The 23,564-nt window shown below is 36.2% G+C and overlaps 1 protein-coding gene and 2 non-coding genes across 3 annotated transcripts in view; 1 reads left to right on the top strand and 2 right to left on the bottom strand.

Annotated features, from left to right (window-relative positions):
* Positions 1 to 2,420: 2,420 nt before the first annotated feature.
* SLC9C1 (solute carrier family 9 member C1) overlaps positions 2,421 to 23,564 on the bottom strand; it is a 92,774-nt gene continuing 71,630 nt past the window's right edge. Inside the window, exons 16-24 of the mRNA XM_049772457.1 lie at positions 20,840 to 20,891; positions 18,918 to 19,066; positions 14,719 to 14,844; positions 12,656 to 12,754; positions 11,798 to 11,971; positions 8,812 to 8,937; positions 8,496 to 8,681; positions 3,249 to 3,328; positions 2,421 to 2,493 (exon numbers count right to left, since the gene is read on the bottom strand). Coding sequence (XP_049628414.1) covers positions 2,421 to 2,493; positions 3,249 to 3,328; positions 8,496 to 8,681; positions 8,812 to 8,937; positions 11,798 to 11,971; positions 12,656 to 12,754; positions 14,719 to 14,844; positions 18,918 to 19,066; positions 20,840 to 20,891 — 1,065 coding nt within the window. The remainder of the gene's footprint in view (positions 2,494 to 3,248; positions 3,329 to 8,495; positions 8,682 to 8,811; positions 8,938 to 11,797; positions 11,972 to 12,655; positions 12,755 to 14,718; positions 14,845 to 18,917; positions 19,067 to 20,839; positions 20,892 to 23,564) is intronic.
* Positions 3,453 to 3,582, bottom strand: LOC126007841 (small nucleolar RNA SNORA51). Its single transcript, XR_007495320.1, has one exon. It is a non-coding gene; the product is annotated as a small nucleolar RNA SNORA51 (small nucleolar RNA).
* On the top strand, positions 19,646 to 19,752 carry LOC126008437 (U6 spliceosomal RNA). The gene has a single exon (XR_007495768.1). It is a non-coding gene; the product is annotated as a U6 spliceosomal RNA (small nuclear RNA).

The raw sequence follows: 23,564 nt of genomic DNA, 5'->3' as shown, positions 1-23,564 counted from the left end.
AATATTGCATGTCTACATGATTCAGTTATATAATTCTTGATATAATTTCAGATGGAAACGCTTGAACTATGGTGGAGGGGAAAAGTGCTGCCACAGAAGTAGGCAAGGGAGGGAAATGGCAACACTGATGAAGCGGAGTGGACACTGCTTATGCGATTGGTGTTGGAGCATTGTGCACCTCAAACTCAAATCAGAAATGTATTAGTTTTTTTGTTTTTTGGTTTTTTTTTTTTGTTTTTTGGGCCACACCCTGTGACGCTCAGGGGTTACTCCTGGCTATGCGCTCAGAAGTTGCTCCTGGCTTCTTGGGGGACCATATGGGATGCCGGGGGATCGAATCGCGGTCCGTCCTAGGCTAGCGCAGGCAAGGCAGGCACCTTACCTCCAGCGCCACCGCCCGGCCCAGAAATGTATTAGTTTTGTAATTCATGGTGAATCAATTAAAATTATTATTATTATTATTATTATTATTATTATTATTATTATTATTATTTGTTTTTTGGCCACACCCAGCGGTGCTCAGGGGTTACTCCTGGCTGTCTGCTCAGAAATAGCTCCTGGCAGGCACGGGGAACCATATGGGACACCGGGATTCGAACCAACCACCTTAGGTCCTGGATCGGCTGCTTGCAAGGCAAACGCCGCTATGCTCTCTCTTCAGGCCCAATTAAAATTATTTTTAAAGATTAAATCTCTTTAAAATGAGAAACATATGTTCTAATTATTGGGTTTAAAAGATAGTTCAAAGGACAGAGAATGTTTGCATGAGAAGGGCTCAGGTTCAATTCCTGACCTCACATGGTCTCCTGAAATTACATGGAGCTTTCAATTATAGAACCATGAACCCTGTTTGGTGTTTGTGTGTCTGACTCACATGCAAGACAAATGCTGTTACTGCTCAGCCCCAAGTTTGTCTTTTTTTTTGGTTTTTGGGCCACACCCGGTGTTGCTCAGGGGTTACTCCAGGCTGTCTGCTCAGAAATAGCTCCTGGCAGGCGCAGGAGACCATATGGGACACCGGGATTTGAACCAACCACCTTTGGTCCTGGGACGGCTGCTTGCAAGGCAAACGCCACTGTGCTATCTCTCCGGCCCCTAGTTTGTACTTTTTAATCAACTTAAAACTATTCATCTACTGAGTTACATCAGTCCAGAATTACAACACTATTTTTTATCATTGTTGTGCCATTCTAGAAGCAAAACACTAATTTTATTATTATGTCTATATAAAATATTTTAATTTGGGGGCCAGCGAAGTGGTGCTAGAGGTAAGGTGTCTGCTTTGTAAGCGCTAGCCAAGGAAGGACCGCGATTCAATCTCCGGGCATCCCATATGGTCCCCACAAGCCAGGGGTGATTTCTGAGTGCTTAGCCAGGAGTAACCCCTGAGCATCAAACGGGTGTGGCCCGAAAAACAAAACAAAAATTTAATTTTGAGGAAGAGCTTTAAATTCCTTCATTAATATTTGACATTTGTATATTTTATTATTTTTTATTGGGACCAACAGAACTTAGGGTTATATTATTTTAAACTTTTGATTTAAATAACATTTATTTATAGCATCACATAGATTTCAGGCTATAACATTGCATATTAACATCAGCACTAATTTTATCCCTAAAATAACTGCATTTTGGGGGGATTTTGGGTCACACCCGGCAGCAGTCAGGGGTTTCTCCTGGCTCTACACTCAGAAATTGCTCCTGGCAGGCTCGGCAGACCATATGGGATGTCGGGATTCGAACCACTGACCTTCTGCATGCAAGACAAACGCCCTACCTTCATGGAATCTCTCCGGCCAAAGTAGCTTGTATTTTTTTTACAGAACTGGTGAGGCTCCTTAATTGGATTTAGGTATAATCTGATTACTGCCATTTTTTCTTATAACTGAAGATTTAAGAAACTATTTTTTTAAATATATATATATGCATATATATTTTTTGTTTGTTTGTTTGGGGGCCACACCTGGTGATGCTCAGGCTATGTGCTTAGAAATCGCTCCTGGCCTGTGAGACCATAGGGGACACTGGGTGATCGAACCACATTCTGTCCTAGGCTAATGGAGGCAAGGCAGATGCCTTACTGCTTGCACCCTTTAATTGTGCTGATGTTGCTGATGTTAATATGCAATGTTATAACCTGTAATCTATGTGATGCCATAAATAAATGTCATTTAAATCAAAAGTTTAAAATAATATATCCTTTTCTCCTTTCCTTTCCCCTTCCTCTCTTCCTCCCCTCATCTCTCCCTTTTTAGGCAATACTGTTACTAAACAAGTATTATGAATAGCACTTCTTTTGCATTCCTAGTTCCTGTTTAGAGTGAACATTTCCAACTATTATATTATTATTATTATTATTATATTATTATTATTATTATAGTGATCCCTACTCTGTCTAGACTTCACTCCTTCCCTCATCATTTGGAAGCTTCCACCACTGGAGGGTAATCCTTTGTATCACGAGGCCTGAATAGCACTACATCCTTGATCCTAGCATGAGAGCAAATATCCAGTAGGCCAAGGATTCCTAAAATAGGTCCTAGGCCTCCTGCAAGTGATTTGATTTTGTCCGTTTGTTGTTGCTGTATTGTTATTGAGCCATATCTGATCATGCTCAGAGCTTACTCCTGGCTCTTCACTAAGGAATTGCTCCTGGGGGTGCTTTAGGAACCATATGGGATTAACTATATGTAAGGCAAGAGGCCCGCCTGATGTACTATCCATTTGGAATCCAGACAATGCTTTGGGAGGCTCTGTAGCAACCCCACCAAAGAATAATCCAGAACACATAAAATTGATTATAACTGTCGGAGAGATAGCACGAAGGTGGGGCATTTGCCTTGATTCCAGAAGGACAGTGGTTAGAATCCCGACATCCAATATGGTCCCCTGAGCCTGCCAGAAGCAATTTCTGATCATAGAGCCAGGAGTAACCCCTGAGCACTGCCAGGTGTGACCCAAAAACCAAAAAAAAAAAAAAAAATTTGAGGGGCTGGCGAGGTGGCGCTAGAGGTAAAGTGTCTGCCTTGCAAGCGCTAGCCAAGGAAGGACCGCGGTTCGATCCCCCAGCATCCCATATGGTCCCCCCAAGCCAGGAGTAACCCCTGAGCATCAAATGGGTGTGGCCCGAAAAAAAACAAAAAAATTAAAAAATATTATCACTACATACAAGACTATTTTATTAATGGAAAAATGCAATTGCTCTAGTCATATAACTCACATATTGTTGATATATATTTACGTACTTTGATTCCCGTCTTGATTTTTGGCTATCTCTTGAAGTTTGGACGATCATTACCTTTGTAACTTTTTCAAGGCCTTGTACCTAAAGTTTAACCGTAGACAAATTAGTATCTGAGATTGTAGTAATCCACAAAATGTTCCTCTAATAATTTACTATATCTCAGACCCTGTATAAATATCTCAATATGGAAATTGAAAATATCTTTTTTTGTCCCCCCATTCACAATACAGACCAGGCAAAGGACCTGGGTTGAGGTGTTGGGGTGCATTTACTGTACCTCCTCTTTCTATACAGTCAGTGTAAAGAATACAGCCTGTGGTAAGCATTGGGAGGCCTTATAAAGATCTATCTATCTATCGATAGATATGGGATAGCTATCTTAAAATAGCCGTATATATTGATTTTTCTGAAGGTCAATATTTCAAATGTATTAACTTATTTTTAAATATTTAATTCATTTATCTTTTTGTTCATTTGTTTTTGGTACACAACTGGTAGTACTTAGGGGTTACCTCCAGGCTCTATGCTCAGAAATTGCTCCTGACAGTTGTAGGGACCATATGGGATATCAGGGATCAAAACTGGGACAGGGCCGGAGAGATAGCATGGAGGTAAGGCATTTGCCTTTCATGCAGAAGGTCATCGGTTCGAATCCCGGTGTCCCATATGGTCCCCCGTGCCCGCCAGGAGCAATTTCTGAGCATGGAGCCAGAAATAACCCCTGAGCACTGCCGGGTGTGACCCAAAAAACACAAAAAAAAAAAAAAAAACCAAAAAAAACTGGGTCAGTCCCAGGTTGGCTGTGTGCAAGGCAAACACCCTACCTGCTACGCTATGGCTCTGGCCCCATTTTATCTATTTTTAAATGAGAAAACTATTTGAGTTAACCATCTCTGATTCTTTATAATGTCATCCAAAGATATTTTAAGGTGGTAAAAAAAACTAAGTGTAAGGCACAATAAATTTCAAGAAATTAAATAACTGTGTTGTTTGTTTTAATACGCTTTCAATCATATGGGGACTAAAAACTATAGTGAACTAAACAGGACATTTTGCTGTGGATAGGGGCATACAGGTTTTGGGTTACCTCAAGAAATTCTTTAACTACACAAGTATAAGCCAGTAAACACACTGAAGCTGGATTATTCATTTTAGAGGGAGAAAAAAACAGTTTAAGATAATTTCTGGATCAGAGTGGTGAGCCATGCAGCTCCCCACACATAATCAGTAGTTGTCAAAGCCATTTATCGCAAACCCATCGAAAGCATTATACTCACTGGGGGAAAACTAAATGCCTTTCCTTTAAGATCTGGCACAAGGCATGACTGCTCCCTTTCACCACTTCTACTCAATATAGTATTGGAATTACTTGCCTTAGCAATTATTCAAGAAAATGACACCAATAGTTTCCACATAGAAAAGGAAGAAGTGAAGCTATCTATCACTCTTGGCAGATTCTATGATACTGTACCTAGAAAATTCTAAAGACTCCACAAAATAACATCTAGAAACAATAGACTTGTATAGTAAAGTGGCAGTCTACAAAGTTAATATGCAAAAATCCAAGGCTTTTATATACACAAATAATGAGAGATAATAAAGTGATATTTAAAAAAATAATCTCCACTCACAGTTGTGCCTCAGAAAATCAAGTGCCTTAGAGTCAATTTAACTAAAGAAATAAAAAGTTATATTAAGAAATTTATTAAAAAAAAACACTGCTCAAGAAATTACAGAGAACACAAGGAAATTAAATATGTACCCTGCACATGAATTGGAAGGAATAACACATTAAAATGTCAATACTTCCCAAAGCAAAGTAAAGATTTAATGCAATACCTATAAAAACACTCATTTTTCAAAGAAGTGAATCTGATGTTCCTGAAATTTATATAGAGAAATAAATGTCCTAAAGTAATCCTTGACAACAAAAAGATGAGAAGAATCGCTTTTCCCAACTTTAAACTGTAATATAAAGCAATAGTCATTAAAACAATATAGTACTGGAATGAAGACAGACCCTCAGATCAGTGGAATAGACTTGAATATCTAGATGTGGACCTAAAAGCATATGAACAATTAATTTTGATAAAAGAACAAAAAGAATAAGTGGATCAAGGAAAGTCCCTTCAAGAAGTGGTGTTGGGAAATCTGGTCAACTACTTGCAAAATAATGAAATCAAACCTCTCCTTTTCACTATTCAGAAGGATCAAATCAAAATGGAGTAAAGACCTTGATATCAGACCTATAACTATAACATATAACCTATAACATAGAGAAAAAACATAAAAATACATTTTATGATATTGAAGCTAATGGCATCTTCAAGAATAAAACACCACTGTCCAACAAGTGGAAGCAAAAATAAACAAATAGGACTACATTAAATTGAGAAACTTCTGCACCTCAAAGGAAATAGTTACTAGAAGACAAAGGTTACTCATGAAATGGAAGAAACTATTCAACTAATACCTATCATATAAGGGGTTAATATCTAATATATATACATATATACACACAGATATATAAGGTACTGATGGAACTTTGCAAGAAAAGTAATCTAGCCATATCAAAAACTGGGAAGAAAAAATGAATAAACATTAAGAAATACAGATGACCAAAAGGCACAAGAACAAATGTTCCATATCAGTAATCCTCAGGGAGATGCAAATCAAAACATCAATGAGGTATCACCTCACACTACAGAGACACATCACAAAGAAGAACAACTAAGTGCAGGCAATCATGTGGGAAGAAAGAAGCTCTCACTCACTACTTGTGAAAATGCAAACTGGTCCAGCCATTTTGGAAAATAATATGGATTTTCCTCAAAAAACTAGAAATTGAGGGGCCAGAGCAGTGGCGCAGAAGTAAGGCATTTGCCTTGCACGTGTCTGACTTAGGACGGACCGAGGTTCAATCCCGTGTCCTTTATGGTCCCCCAAACCAGTAGCGATTTCTGAGTGCATAGCCAGGAGTAACCCGAGCATCACCAGGTGTGGCCTAAAAAACAACAACAACAACAAAAAAAAAAAATATATATATATACATATATATATATATATCCACTAGAAATTGAGCTCCCATATAATTTAGCAACAACACTCCTAGGAATACCACTTCCTATCCCACAAGAACACAAAAACACAAATACATAAATGCCCTCTTCACTCCCATGTTCACTGCAACACTCTTTACAATAGCCAGAATCTGGAAACAATCCAGGTGCCTGACAACAGATGAATGACTAAAACTGTGGTATATACACAATGGAATACTATCCAGCTGTTTGGGGAAAAAACCTGAAGCTATGAATTTTGCTTATACATGAATGCTATGAATATTATTATGCTGACTATAGTAAGTCAGAGGGAAAGGGATAGACATAGAATAATCTGACTCATTTGTAGACTACAAGAAAAATAAATGACTATATGGTAATAATATCCAGAGACAATTAGAGATAAGGGTCAGAAGGTTCAGTCCAGGGTTGGAAGTTTACCACAAGAGTGGTGAGTGCAGGTTGAGTAGAGAAGGGTATACTAGGACAATGGTAGTTGGAACTGATCACTTGGGACAAGAACTTCATGCTGAAAGGGAAGAAAGTGACCTGCAGGACACCTATCCTTTAACAATAGTGCGAATCACTGTGTCAAAAAGGAAAGAAAGAGATAAAAAGAAAGAAAAGTAAATTGCCTGCTCTAGAGACAGACAGGGATGGGAAGGAAGTTTGGAGACATGGTGCCAGTTAAGGTGCACTGGTAACGGGTGATGTACATTCTATTACTGAAACCCAATAATGAACAAGTGTGTAATGACAGTGCTTAAATAAAGCAATTAATAAAAAAAAACAACAGAATGCTTCTGGAGCTATACAGAGATAACAGGGGTTAAGGCATCTGCTTGGCATGTGCCTACTCTAGTTTGATCCCAAGTGTGCCATATGGTCCCCAAAGCAACATCAGGAGTGACCCCTGAGCACAGAGCCAGGAGTAACTCTTCTGTACCACTGGTTGTAGCTTCAAAAAAAACAACAACAAAAAGAACTAAACAGAAAATAAAATACATTTTCATTTTCTCTCATGATGTTGGTGCAAGAGGTATCCACCTAGAAAGAGGTTTTTGTTTGGGGTGACCATTTGTCACCTTGTGATTCAGCTTATTCACACTTCATATTTTTCTTTGATACTATGCATACTCTAACCACTCCTCTAGTAGTTGTAAAGATTTAACTCAAAAATGTATACATGTTTCCTTACACCATGTTGAGAGATATTCTGAAGGAAAGCTTTTATGTATAGTGAGGGTGCAAGAAATTGTGTTAGGTGCCAAAGTGATCAAGAAAGTTTTCTGTTATGTGTTTAAGTCATAACACACTAAATAATTCTAGATTTCTATTTTGTGGCTGTTTTTCATAGCTCTCCTGACTTCTCCTGAGAAGTGGCTGAAAAACAGCCACAAAATATAAATGTGATATATAAATATAATATGTCTTAATTTATCATAACAAAAGTAAACAGTCATTTTCCTTCTAAGTCTCACTTTGGGAGGAGAACCCAGCACCTTAAATATAAAAATATACTTTTAGATTCGTTTTCAAATTGCAGGAGAAATACCACAGATGCTCATTGAATATTGACTTACCAAAAACTTTCTGTAATACTGCTAATACAATTCAGAGAAAAGGTCCTTATGCAATATGTGAATGAACTAACTTGATCCTCTTCTGCTATCTACAATCATACTACAGCTTAGCCTTCATCTATATTGAACAGGACTACTTTGATATTTGGTCTACTCAAAGCCAAAGCAACCAATCAACTTAGGTTGTATATGAGTGGAAATATTAGTGTTTGTGAGAAAGTTGAAGTTCTAATGTTAATATATGCTGAACAAATAACATATTAATCTGCATATATGGTTCTTTTATTTATTTTTTGACTGGTCAGGAGGCACACTGAGCTACATCAGGTGATAATTTAGTCAACCAGGCAGAACTGAATTCAATACCAAGGATCTTAGAAGATAAGGTGCTATTTGGGCCTGCTCTGATATGGATCACCAGAAGACATTAGACAGTGCTTAGCAATTCCCAGGGCCACAACTCCTGGTGAGTTCAGGGACTTCCAGTGTTGATCTTGCAATACTGGGTGAGCAGGTATTAACAGGGGACATATCAATATGAACTTCATGCAAAATGTTACACTAGCACAGTGGTCTCCTGCTCTTAAATCAACCTTTCTTTACCTTAAAACATGTTTTTGGAATTATGAAAGGTGACTTGTAAACTTTTCGTAACCGGCAATCTTCTACAGATCCGTATATTAGGATGACAAATTCTGCAGTTTTGTCATAGATCTGAGTTTTGGCGTCCATTGGTATGTCTTTTACGGAAATATTACGGAGTTTTAATTGCAACTTGTAGTTCCAGTCCTATGAAAATAAAACAAAATTTCAGTTAGCTAGATATTAGATATCAATGCAAATTCCTTAAAAATTAACTTACAACAAAATTCTAATGTAATTTTAGAGAGAAGAATGAGCTAACAAAAATACCTCTTACCTCATAAGACAAACGTTCCTGGATTTTGCTGGCAGTAATAGAACGTCCAATTTTTAGCCACATTTGATATTCTATTGGGAATAATTTAAAACTTAAATATAAATGATATTTTGGAATAAATAATACCTGAAAAAGAGGATATTAACTTGATTATTTTCTTTTTTGTGTGTAGAGTTTAAGAAATAAGTTTTTCTTAAAAATAGCTTTTCTCACATATGCATATACACATACATATGAACTCAAAATTAACATTTGAAAATAGTTTGTATCTTTCATGCAAATAAATAAGAAAAATACAGAAATTAATTGCATTTATAATTGCAACCAAAATAATAAAATAACAAGAAATAAGAAATAAATGTAGGGCTGGAGCAATAGTACAGTAGGTAGGGCATTTGCATACGTGGCAAAACACTCATACACTGCCAGTGGGAACATTGCCTGGTTCAAATCCTAGAGAAAAACCATATGGAGGGTTCTCTGTAAACTCACAATTTAACTGCCATATAATTTTCCAGGACAGAAAAACATTCACTCAAAAGGATATGTGCACACTATTCATTGCAGTATTCAGTACAATAAGATATGTAAATAAGTAAATAAGATATGGAATCGATCTCAATGTCCAATGAAAAATGAAGTTATCATGAAGATGTGGAATTACATAATGGAATACTACAGAATGGTATGATATAATGAAATTAAGCAATTTGCTGCAATATAATGGAATTGGAAAGTATGTAAATTAAATAAGCCAGAAGGATAAACAGGATACAGTCACTCATATGTGCTATTAAGAATAACTGGATGTCGGGGCCGGGCGGTGGCGCTATAGGTAAGGTGCCTACCTTGCCTGCGCTAGCCTTGGACGGACCGCGGTTCGATCCCCCAGTGTCCCATATGGTCCCCCAAGCCAGGAGCAACTTCTGAGCACATAGCCAGGAGTAACCCCTGAGCGTTACCGGGTGTGGCCCAAAAACAAAAACAAAAACAAAAACAAAGAATAACTGGATGTCAGGGCCGGAGAGATAGCAAGGAGGTAAGGTGTTTGCCTTTCATGCAGAAGGTCATCGGTTCGAATCCTGGTGTCCCATATGGTCCCCTGTGCCTGCCAGGAGCAATTTCTGAGCATGAAGCCAGTAGTAACCCTTGAGCACTGCCGGGTGTGACCCAAAAACCACACACACACACAAAAAGAATAACTGGATGTGGGCTAGAGAGATAGCATGGAGGTAGAGCGTTTGCCTTGCATGCATAAGATCAGTGGTTTGAATCCCGGCATTCTATATGGTCCCTGAGCCTGCCAGGAGTTATTTCTGAGCATAGAGCCAGTCCTATAATGTCTCACCAATAACATATTTCCCTTAAATTGTTTGAACATATTTCCATTTAACTAATATTTATTTAAGTATGTCTAATACATGCCTGGGCAATGTCAATGTTTTTAGTATTGATACTATTGGTCAGTTTTTCATATTAAAGGTCATTATTTTTATGTTTTATACTTGTTTATAATTTATGTTTGTTATGACATATTGTAGGGTCAAGATTTTACTATTTCCTATAAAATGAATTTTTTTGAATATTGAATTTGAATATATAAAGATATACTTTAATTTTGTGGATCTGGTCAGTGTAAAGAAACAACAGAAGAAAGAAGGAAAGAGAGAAAATAGAATGCAATAGAGGACCCATTCCCATTGCACATATCATATTAAAATTTTGTTTTATGACACATGTATATATATGTATATCATCAGATTTGTAGACATAGTTTTAGAAAGATTATGGACAAATTTATTACATCCCTGGTAGATTTCACATATATCCATGTTTTTTAATATCTTTATTAAACACCTGGATTACAAATACTATTGTAGTTGGGTTTCAGTCATGTAAAGAACACCCCCCCTTTCCCAGTGCACCAACCCATCACCAATGTCCCAAATCTCCTTTCTCCCCACCCCTAAAATGAATTCTTTATTACACTAAGTTGTTCACTCAATTTATTACACTAAATAAATTTGATTATTATGGCTGGTCAGAATGTTGACTTATTCAAAATTTTTTTTGGAAAACAATGTAAGAACTTCTCAAAAAACTAAAAATTAAATGTCCACATGATCCAACAATTTTATTTCTTCATATCTACCCCCCAAAGGTCCAAATGGATATTCAGAAAAGACATTTACACTCCTATTTTTATTTTAGTACTATTCACAATAGCCAACATCTGGAAAGAAGTAAAGTATCCAAGAACAAATGACTGAATAACAAAACTATTATGTGTTTGTCTGTTAATGGAATATTGTTAATGTGTTAATAGAATAATACTTGGTTATTAAAAAAGACTATGTCATACATTTTACCACTAAATAATGTAACTAAAGGGTATCATGCTGAGTGAAATCATTCAGAAAGAGAGAAGCTGATATAGCATGATGTCCTTCATATGTGAGATATAAAGAAACATAGTAAGGGGATAACAAATGACCCAAAGGGACAGAATCTGAGAATATGTCTAGAGATCTGTCTGAGCTTAACATGGCCATGAGATGCGGCTGATGGTAGACCCTGAGACAATGTTGGTTAGAAATAGACACTCTGGTGGGTGTTTGGAGTTGAAACATTGGATGAATGAAATACTATCATTAACAGTGTGGTAAAACACAGTAACTAAAATCAAGTTTAGAAACTTATCAGACTGTTTACAGTATCATTTACAGTAATTCTACATATTTTACCTCACTTAAGTTCTCATAAAACCATTTTTTTTCTAGTTAAAGCTTACATTCAAATAGTAGTACAACTTTTGTAAGTCATTTTGCTAAGGCATGATACAAGTACATCTAATTCAGTTACAGGTTTTTCCTTTAGCTTTCTTACTTTGCAAATTATCATTAGACTGTAAACAGAAATAACCTTAAATTTGATAATAGTCACTTAATAAGATATGATCATAGGATGTAAGGTGATATTTTCTGACCTCCACTACAGTTTTACAGCTGGCAGAATATTTCATGGGTTCATTGGTTAAACAGCACAATTCTCCTAATACTGCCCCGCAGATCAGGTAATCTTTATAAAATAGCTCATTATCTTTCTCCTCTGACTCCCAGGGTATTTGGTCAATTACCAAACCTGGCTCTGATCTTTGAAGCTGTTCAGGAACAAGAAAAAAGTACAAATGCCAAATTATTGTATGAAAATAAATATACTACATTTTAATCGGCTTTGAACAATTTTGGTATATGCTTGTCGTTTTAATTATTTGTATTATTTGTATCTTTTTTTTTTTTTTTTTTGGTTTTTGGGCCACACCCAACGGTGCTCAGAGGTTACTCCTGGTTGTCTGCTCAGAAATAGCTCCTGGCAGGCACGGGGGACCATATGGGACACCGGGATTTGAACCAACCACCTTAGGTCCTGGATCGGCTGCTTGCAAGGCAAACGCCGCTGTGCTATCTCTCCGGGCCCTATTTGTATCTTCTTAAGCCAATTTATTAAATTAACAATAATTAGAAACAAGTATTAAATATGCACTTTCCCAGACATTACATTCACATAGATGATCTGTATTTGTTAAGGAATGGCAAATTTCCTGGCTCAATACATACTGAATAAATTTATACTGTACATTTACATACATGTCAATCTTATTGATGGTGATCTTTTGTCTCTGAGAAGTTTGATGAAAAGGGTCGGTCAATAGGATGGCATTCATAGTAATTGAACCAGAACAATATTGTGTGACTATAGATGCAGATTTTAGCATTGAAAAATTCTAAACTGTATAATGTTTTATTAGTGTTGGCAAGTATATTTGCTAAGAACTATGCCTTACCTTTATCATGCCTGAAATAATCACATAAATTCCTTGAGGTTCTGCACCTTCTTCAAAGATACATCCTCCACGGAAATATTGTATACGTTGACACCCAACCTATAAAAAAATCACACAAAACTTAAGTTATAAATATTTTAGTGCTTAGAGGCGCTAACATTGATATTTTACTTATTTATTTCATATCAGAAAAATACAAGAAAATAATTTTACAAAACTTTCAACATTTTTATTGAGGTACTGAGACGTATAGTACTGTTTATATGTAAACTATCACCTAGACACATATTACACATTCAATATAAATGAAACATTTTGCTATTGAAAAGTATAAACCCATAGAAGCCAGGAATGCATAAAGCTTCCAGAATCCGGTAGAGGGCAACTATAAGGGGGCCGGGCGGTGGCGCAAGAGGTAAGGTGCCTGCCTTGCCTGCGCTAGCCTTGGACGGACCGCGGTTCGATCCCCCGGTGTCCCATATGGTCCCCCGAGCCAGGAGCAACTTTTGAGCACATAGCCAGGAGTAACCCCTGAGCGTTACCGAGTGTGGCCCAAAAACCAAAAAAAAAAAAAAAAAAAAAAAAGAGGGCAACTATAAGAGCCAGCCATGAATAAAAACATTTGCTAGAAGTAATATTGTATTTTATTTTTATTATTTTTGGTTTTTGGGTCATACCGGCAGTGCTCAGGGGTTACTCCTGGCTCCATGCTCAGAAATCACTCCTGGCAGGCACAGGGAACCATATGGGATGCTGGGATTCGAACCAATGACCTTCTGCATGAAAGGCAAATGCCTTACCTCCATTCTATCTCTCTGGCCCCTAGAAGTAATATTTTAGCAGCAATTGTACATGTTGAAGCTTATATTTTAAATTATTTACATTATATATAATACCTGAGAAATCAACTTATAAAAGAAAATAGGAGCTATGTATAATCAAAACATAAAGTGATATGAATAATTTTACCTCCTCGGATATGAATTATTTTGTATGGGGCATCTACATGTGGTTTAAGCAAGAAATAGTTTAATAGTTTAATAAGATTATAATGAAAGGATAGAAATGGTTTCCCTGGATAATAAAAAGATAAGAGATATGATGTCCAATTCTGTATGTAGGTATTATACACTCCATGGCTTCTTACAACTTTTCCACATGCTATCCCTTTTCACATAGAAGAACAATGAGTTATAAAACATTCTCAGAAATGCCTCAGGTTTATTATATGGTTAATTTTGTATCAGTTTTTTATTGTTTTTATAAATTTTTTGACAAATTTTCATGACCTACCAGATTCAGTTATGTGACCCAATATGATATTACAACCCACAATTCAAGAAGATTGACTTTAAATTTCTAATAAGATCAATGAAATAAATACCTCTGTTAATCCAAAATTTTTAAATGGGTCAAAATATATTGTTGACCTCAAGATGTTACCAGAGAAGGATTTTTTTAGAAAAAGTTATGTCTATTCATTAATCCATTGACTTGTTATTTAATTCCCCACATAGTTATTGAGATCCTGTAAATTCCATGCAATGTACAAAAGGCCGGGTGTGATAAAAATTAGTAAGTAATGATATATAGAATAAATACATGTACAAGCTATGATAAGGATATAGAATTGCAATATTATATACTTAATAATAGTAAAGTATGACAGATACAATGGCAAAACCTTGGATCTCTAAACTGGGAATGAAATGAACCACAAAAACCTTCTATTTGTGACCTCAAAACTTAATTTTATGAGTACCTGTACCTCGGAAATATTACCAAGCAAGCAATTAGATGACTTGGCAGGGAATAGGAAAACAAAGGTCCTTTAAACAGCCCTCACAGGGGAATGCAACCTCGGAGTAGTATAAAATGTTTATGGAACTATTAGTGGATTAGGATGGTGATGTATAAGGGTCAATGTGATGACCAGCATCGAAGTCAGATCTCACATATTCTAAGAATGTGCTCTCCCACACAAGCTGTCTCCCTTGCCTGAACCTAAACTTTAAGACACCATATAATAGTATATTGTCCTTGCTATGAAAAAACCATATTACCATCATGAAGTTTATTTGACTTTCATCATTTTCAAGCCATGGAAGATTATTTAGTACTTCTCTATTTGTCAGAGGTTTGATATTAGGTTGAAGTTTGGTTACTTCTTTCTTTTTGGCCATTATTAGCTGAAAGCACAAAATTAAAAAATTGAGAAAACTTTGGTTCACAGAACTTTTGATAACAATCGTCTTTTTTGTGTGTCATTACTTTTTCTGTTCTCAGCTTTTTGTTAACGCATACAAACCTCCAACTTTTTACCTCATTGTATTTTATATTATATTCATATTCTAAAATGATGAGCTAAACTTTTAAAAGTAAGCTTTCTTATATATAATTCTAGTAAATATGTACAAATGTAGAAATCATAAATGCTACTACAAGAAGGATAATTTACAGAGGTAATAATATACAACACCGAGTAAGAGACAACATTCACAGCACTCTAAATCCTCTTTTAGGTTTTTATTTAGACACTGTTCCTCTCCAGAGGCAGCTACTCTTCCATCTCTTTAGAACTTTGTCTAGTTCTAAGTTTTATCCGCATGAAAATAAAGTGTATACTTGTTTGTATCTGCCTTAATTTTCTCAATAGTAGGTACCATACATTTCTGAAACTTGTCTATCATAATACAGGGAAAAAACATTAATTTATTCTGACAGTTATGTATTGGGATTTAATTTTATTTGCAAAAAAACTATGATAATGATATTTAGCACGTATTGTCATTTTTATATTTTGTTGTGAAGTACAATGTAAAATGTTTTGTTCAATATTTCCCCTCCCCGTGTTCAATTTTTAAATACTTTCTTTAAAAAAAAAAACTATAGTTGAGGGACCGGAGCAAGGAGCAAGTGCAGCAGTAGGGCATTTGCCTTGCACTCAGCTGACCCAGGACAGACCTCGGTTCGATCCCTGGCATTCCATATAGTACCCCAAGCCAGGAGCAATTTCTGAGCATAGAGCTAGAGTAACCCCTGAGTGTCACCGGGTGTGGCCTCCCCAAAATAACAAAATAAATTGCAGTTGAGGTAACTGTTAATGTTTACCGGTATATTTTTGTACAGAATGTTTGTCTAATTTTTTAATTTTTAGTAATATCTCTATTTAAGCACCATGCTTACAAACATGTTTGTAGTAGGGTTTTAGTCATTACAAGTACACTCCCTTCACCAGTGCAACCTTCCTACCACCAATGTCCCCCTTCGCCCTCCTCCCCCTTCCCCTGCCTGTATTATATTTCTCTCACTACCATGTCATGATAGTTGCTGGTGTAATTATTTCTCTAACTGCACCCACCACTCTTTGTGGTAAGCTTCATATAGTAGTCTGGTCCTTCCAGCCCTCATCTCTATTGTCTCTAGGTATTATTACTATAACGTCTTTCATTTTTCTTAAATCCCACAGATGAGTGAGACTTTTCTGGGTCTATCTCTCTCCCTCTCTCCCTCCCTCCATGTCCATCCAAGTATGAGGAAATTTCATGACTTCAATTTTCCTGATGGCTGCATAGTATTCTATTGTGTAGATGTAATACCATTTCTTTAGCCACTCATCTGTTGTTGGGCATCTGGATTGTTTCCAGATTCTGGCTATTGTTAATAAGAGCTTTAATAACTATAGGTGTGCAGAGGGAATTTTTGTATTGTGTTTTTGTGTCCTTAGAGTAATCCCTAGAATTGGATTGCTGGATCATATATGAGTTCAATTTTCAGTTTTTTGAAAAATATCCATTTTTGTATATATATTTTACCTAACAGCTGCATAGTGTTCCATTGTGTAGAGGTACTACAATTTCTTTTTTTTTTTTTTTTTTTTTTTGGTTTTTGGGCCACACCCGTTTGACGCTCAGGGGTTACTCCTGGCTATGAGCTCAGAAATCGCCCCTGGCTTGGGGAGACCATATGGGACGCCGGGGGATCGAACCGAGGTCCGTCCTACGCTAGCGCTTGTAAGGCAGACACCTTACCTCTAGCGCCACCTTCCCGGCCCCGTACTACAATTTCTTTAGGCAGTCATCTGTTCTTTGTCACTGGGGTTGTTTCCAGAGTCTGGCTGTTGTAAATTTTCCTAATTCTCTTGTTTTACATTGTAGATTTTACCTATTTTATTTAAGCTCTAAAATATATTAGCATGGAATTTTTAAATTTAATCAATTAATTTTTGACAAGGTAATTTTTATTAATATATTTAAGCACTATGATGACAAACGTGTTTGCAGTTGGGTTTCAGTCAAAAAAAGTATACCCACTTTTACCAGCAGCACAGAATTTTTGAAAATGTTTATGACATGGGGCCAGGAAAGATAGCACAGCGGTAGGGCATTTGCCTTGCACGTGACTGACCCAGGAAGGTCCCTGTTTGGTTCCTGGCATCCTATATGGTACCCCAGCCTGCCAGGGATGATTTCTGAGTGCAGAGCCAGGAGTTACCCCCTGAGTGCTGCTGAGTGTGGCCCAAAAACCAATCAATCAATAATGACAGGAAAGACATGAGAATTATAGAAAGATCCAAGTAAAATTAAACTTAATACAACTTATTTTAGATGCCGGAATTGAAAATAAGTGTTCATACATTATATTGAATGATTTGTATTTATTGCAGAAGTTAAAAATCATATAGCAATCAATCACAAATTGACTTTTACTGATGTATTTTGTTAATTCTGTTTGCTATTTTTTAAAGTTTTATTGGAACAAAAAACTATGAAGTAGATTTGTTCTATGCTTCCTAAGGGGTCAGACTGGCGGTTGGGAGGGAATCTGGAGAATTGGTGAAGGGAAGGTCATACTGGTGGTGGGATTGATGTTGGTACAATGCACACCTGAAACAACTATATTAGGAACACTTGGGAAATTAAGTTGTCCTAACAAAAATTCATTTAAAAAGCAAATTAGCAGTAATGTTCTACATTAGAATGTAAATATATACCTTCTCTTTAATTATAAAATTTACACAATTTCTTCTTACATAGTAATTATGAGAAAGCCTTTACCCTCACATTGTGTGCAGTTCTATTGTGATATTTTTTATTTTGAATTCCTGAGCATAACTTATTTAACACTACATTATTTTCCCTAATTTAAAAAGCCATATTTACATATATTAGATCACTATTTGATTCTAGGTCTGCAATGAATCCTTTTTTCTAGTGATATGGTTTATTTTTAATCCAATTCTACTTCTGTATTATTTGACTCTTATGGGTTTATAGGGTGCCTTACTGCTATTAAAGTGAACATTGCCTCACTGCTTTTCCCAATGGCTCATGTGTTTAAAATACATGAATTATAAACTTTATTATCTTAATTTTACTTGTATCATTATTTTATCTTTTTGAAGAAATTGTTATTGAAATTGTCTTCACAATTTTGCCATTTTTTCCTATGTGCCTTGTTTATTTTTATCCTCATTTCTTACGTTATTGTCTTTTTTTGTATGTAGCTGTGTTTTTTGTAGCTGAAACACAAACTAATATCTCACTTATTTTGTTTATATTATTTAGTTACTTTACTTTGGTTAACAAGAATATTTCACTTACCATTCTAAAGTATTACACACTAATTTGAGTTTAATTGGACTAAATTTCCATAATGTACACCCTCTAGGCATTTATTACATGATGGGGCACCACTTAAATAAGAAAATTTAAATTTTAGTTAAATACTCTATAGTTATAATAGGTCATGGGAAAAGTCATCTAAGAACCACAGGTATATTGATAATTATAAGCTTAGGATAAATAGATTCAGCATTCCCTTACTTTGGGAATAAAGCATGGCAAGAGAGCCCCTTATTTTGGCAGAAAAAAAATAGATCCTTAGAGAGAAAGGAAGAAAACTCTAAGATAGGTTTCTTTACTTTGAGAAATTATTTTAAGCTAAAATAGTTTGATTTCTGGGATTGCCTACAGTGCAGCGTCAACACAGGTTTAAGGTTTGAAGGTCATGACAGTTTGGAAGGCAAGTATGATTTCTTTTTTTTTTTTTTTTTTTTGGTTTTTGGGCCACATCCGGCGGAGCTCAGGGGTTATTCCTGGCTGTCTGCTCAGAAACAGCTCCTGGCAGGCACGGGGGACCATATGGGACACCGGGATTCGAACCAACCACCTTTGGTCCTGGATCGGCTGCTTGCAAGGCAAACGCCGCTGTGCTATCTCTCCGGGCCCGCAAGTATGATTTCTTAAAAAATTTTATTTACCTTCTTCATTCCAGAACTTTCACTTTTATTAACCATTCCCTTTGTCTCAAAATTGTTAACAATATCTAAAGATAGATTGATCATGGCATTTATCTGCTCCATTGTTTTCATTGGTATAGTAATTTCTGGGTGGTAAAATTCAAAGTAACCTGAAAAATAGCAAAATGTTTTCAATGTAATTAAACATTTTCAAATGTTTCATATATGTGTGTGTGTGTGTGTGTGTATATATATATATATATATTTTTATAACAAAAACCAAGATTTCTCCAAATCTATGGACTACAACCCTTAAAATAAGAAAATGACTCAGTTTTGAGGTCTCTGCTATTTTTCATAATTTACCATTATTTATGTCATTTTGCCTGATATTTCTTTTTCAGCAGCAGATACTTGTGCTTAAATTCATGAAAAAGCAGTGAATGTCTTAATTTGAGAATCTACAGTTCTGACTTACAAGGCTCTTGTAGATTCTAAGTTTGGAATTCACGACTCACTTTTCTATTCTCTTTGAATTTAATGTATTTTGCTACTTCTTACACACGGATTCCAATTAGGTTCCCTCACAAAGCATGGTTATTGACCATTCACACAACTTGTGCATTTATTTGTATAACTTACTATTGTTGTAGTTTAAATAACATGGTTATGATAGTGTCAATGTTTATGGTCTTGGTGCTCAAAATTACTACAACTTCACTTCAAAAATGTTTAAGAATTTGTAACACGTGCTCGCTTTGGCAGCACATATATTCAAATTGGAAGGATATAGAGAAGATTAGCATGGCCCCTGCATAAGAATGACATGCAAATTCGTGAAACGTTCCATTTTTTTTTTAAAAAGAATTTTCAACACTGTCCTTTCTAGCACTGTCATTTCTAGTCAATTTCTTTATTCTTTAATTTCTCTACTTTCCACTGATTTATTCAGCATTTATTGTGTATGTGTGTGTTTGTGTCTGTGCTTGATCCAAATGGCTGAATGCCCATTGTGTATTCTCTTCTTTATTCCACTTCGGACATTTTCTTGGGCATGACCTGTTGTTTAGTTAACAACAACTCACATCTCAAGATCCCTCAAGCTTGGCCTCAATCCTAGAGTTATCGAATTATGCTGCTGCTCAATATCAGGTATCAATTATACTTCTCCTCACTAAAGAGCACCATACTATAAGAACATATCTGTCTATTTCCAAAATTTGTTCTGCAACAGGTACATGTTTTATTATAAATTAGAGAATAGAGTGCCGAGTCCTGTTTGGGCATTAACTCTTTGAGCAGTCATCACAAATATTGTGTACTCTGCTCTTATTTCAGCATATTGTGAAGGTCTAAATATACAGATGGCAATTCTGTGTCGAGTGGAGGCAAAAAATACTGTTTCTTGTGTTAGTCAGAAAGGTACTGCACTTCTTTGTAATTTACTTTTATTTATTATGTTATGGGTCACATCCAGTGGTGCTTAGGGCTTCCTCTTGACTTTGGCACTCAGAGAACCCTTCTGTCATTCTCAGGAGACCACATGGACGCTGGGGACTGAACCAGAGTTTGCTGTATGCAAGGCAAGTGCTCTACCTTACTATTGCCCTGGCCGCCAGGAAGGTACTGAACTTATGGTTTAAAAGAAAATAAAAGAACACATCAATAATAACATGGAAATCATGGCATGCTAAGGGGTCTACTTTAAGCAGAATTATTCAGAAAGTACTAATAGTAATATAAAGTGAAGAGAATAAGGGTGGAGAGATAATATCTCAATATTTCTATCTAGCCAAATATATAATCCTATTTATTGCTGCGGTTACTCTATATTGACAGCAAGTAGGTTTCTACACTGTCCACTTTGTTATTACAACCATTTCCACTCTGAAGAACTGAATAGAAGATGGACATGCTGAATCTTTAGAATGAGAGCCACTTACCCAGCTCTTTCATAGCATGTGCGTCATTCCTTGTTATTATCCTTAACAGCAACTACAGAACAGAAAGAAGCATTGTGATCATTAGGGGGAAAAAAAGCGTATATAATGCTAACTGCTAATTGATGCATTTTAACCTCCACACATAATTTAAAAGAAAATGTGATCGCTTCTCAGGATCTGAATTTATCATTGTGCTATGTATTTCTCTGCTCCAGAAAGAGTGGGAAGTGCTTAGAAACATGATGAGTTAAACATATCTCTTTATTGGAATTCACTCTAGTCATTTGTTTTTGTTTTTGTTTTTTTTGGGGGGGATCACCCTTGACAGTGCTCAGGGGTTCCTCCTGACTCTACACTCAGAAACCGCTCCTGGCAGGCTCAGGAGACCATATGGGATGCCAGAATTCGAACCACCGTCCTTCTGCATGCATGCTATCTCTCAGGCTCTCACTTTAGTAATTTTGGTAATGTGCTTGCTTGTTGGTTGGGGTGGGGGGTTTGGCCACAACTGGCAGTGTTTAAGTGCAAATCCTAGAGCTGTGCTCAGGAATGACCCCTCATGCTTAAGAAACTACAATGCTATTGAAAACTGAAAACTAAACATATAAGCATAGTTGGTATTTTTCCATTTAATTTTGTTTATAAGATCCACCAACTTTGAGATAGAGTGACAACTTTCAACCTAAGTTATATAGAAGTACTTTTGTGTTTGTTTTACTTAGTCATCTGTGAGAAATAGAAAGATATTGGTAGTTGAGATTCAGTCATAAAATGTTCTAATATGCATCCCTTCATCAGTTTTCTTTTCCCAAATTACTCTCCCATCATTCCACTCTCCCCACCCCAGCCTGCCTTTATGACAGACACTTTTCTCTTTCACTTAAAGTAGAAGTTTTGGTCAATCTGTGTCAGAACAGAAAAAAACTAACACTGAATAATGCCTAAGTAATTTTTGTGCTTTTGCATTTTCTGCTATATATTCAAATTTATGGCTAAATATGAATGATTAGAAAAAGTTAAAAAAAAACTAAGGATAAAAAGCCAGAGTGGTGGCGCAAGTGGTAGGGCATTTGCTTTGCATGCGACTAACCTAGGACGAAACAGAGTTCTATCCCCCAAGCCAGGATCAATTTCCTAGCGCAAAGCCCTGAGCATCACCAGGTGTGGCCCAAAAGCAAAGCAAAACAAACAAAAAAACTAAGGATAACTGCTTACAATTGGTATTAATGTTCTAAAGCATACATTTTTTATTGCCTCACGTCTACTACTAGAATTCAATATCCCTTTCCAATTAATTCCACGTCCTTTCTCATTTACCCCTCCCAATATGGTTCAAGTTACAATTATAAAGATACTTTTCTTTCTATGCTGAATGTTCAATTTTCTTAGCTATGAAAGTTCGAGTTGATAGCATAAAAGCATTTCTTTTTTATCTAAGCTTTATGGTTACAGAGTTTTATTTTAATAATAGATTTTCCCCAAGATAAAGTCATTCGTGATTGAGTTACAGTTATACAATCAACAACAACTTTCACCAGTGTACATTTCTGACCACCAATGTTTCCAGTTTCTCTCTGACCCTTCCCGATGCCAGCTCCCCCCCCCCCCATTCCTGTCTCTAGGGAGTAAATTTTCATCTCTCTCTCTGTCTCTGTCTCTCTCATCTCTCTTCCTCAAACTCTCTCTCTCTAGTACAAAACATTTCTAATGCTATAATATCCTTGAAAGGTATGCATCTGATTAATGTAGCTGACAAATTTATGAACACATGTATGTAATGTTAATCTAATTTAGAAAATAAAACACAGGACTCAAACACCAAAATCTTCTTCGATACTATCTGCTATGTGACATTTAGCCTTAGTTTCTTTTCTTTCTTTCTTTTTTTTAATAAATTTTTTTATTTTTAATTAAACACCTTGATTACATACATGATTGTGTTTGGGTTTCAGTCATGTAAAGTTCTTTCTTTCTTTTTGTCGTTTTTGGGCCACATGCAGTGGCACTCGGGGGTTACTCCTGGCTCTGCACTCAGAAATTGCTCCTGGCATGCTCAGGGGGCCAAATGGGACGACGGGGATTGAACCTGGGTCTTTCCCGGCCACGTGCAAGGCAAACACCCTACCACTGTGCTATCACTCTGGCCCCAAGTTTCTTTTTTTTTTAAATCTCTTCTGTTTAATAAGAAATTAGACAGGTTTCTAGTTTGCCTGGAGCCTAGAGTTGGTCTTATGCCAGGAAACTTCAGGGGTAGTGGTCTCCTTGTATTTAGACCAAGGCTATTCCTTTCTATGACCCCCATATTTTGGTGGGCCTATGCAAACAATATTTGCCACTCTAACACCGTTTTTACTGTGCCCTTTTGACTAACCCTTAAAAAAAAACTCTTAAACTTTTGATGTTAACTTAAACTAATATGTATGTGCATGAATATATAACAATACTATGACTTCAAAGTTAAGGAGTCTCATAAATCTCATGGCTTTAGGTTGCTTTGTGTACTGCTAAGAAATGTTGTAATGTACTACAATCTGGGGACTTGTGGACAAAGTAATTGTACATGGGTTCTGCCTTATTTTTCTTAATGTTTTTTTGACTGTAAGTTCAATATTTAGGAGTCAGCAATGGGATTTCTTCTGAGAACTCTTGTTTATGGGCGATTGTTCTTTCACTGTAACTTTACCTTGTCCTCTTTGCATCATTGTTCTCATAATTAAAAATTAAA

This window comes from Suncus etruscus, chromosome 4 (genome assembly GCF_024139225.1).
Source record: "Suncus etruscus isolate mSunEtr1 chromosome 4, mSunEtr1.pri.cur, whole genome shotgun sequence".
NCBI lineage: Eukaryota > Metazoa > Chordata > Mammalia > Eulipotyphla > Soricidae > Suncus > Suncus etruscus.
Note: the sequence above shows the minus strand (reverse complement) of the source record. Positions and strands in the feature narration are given on the sequence as shown.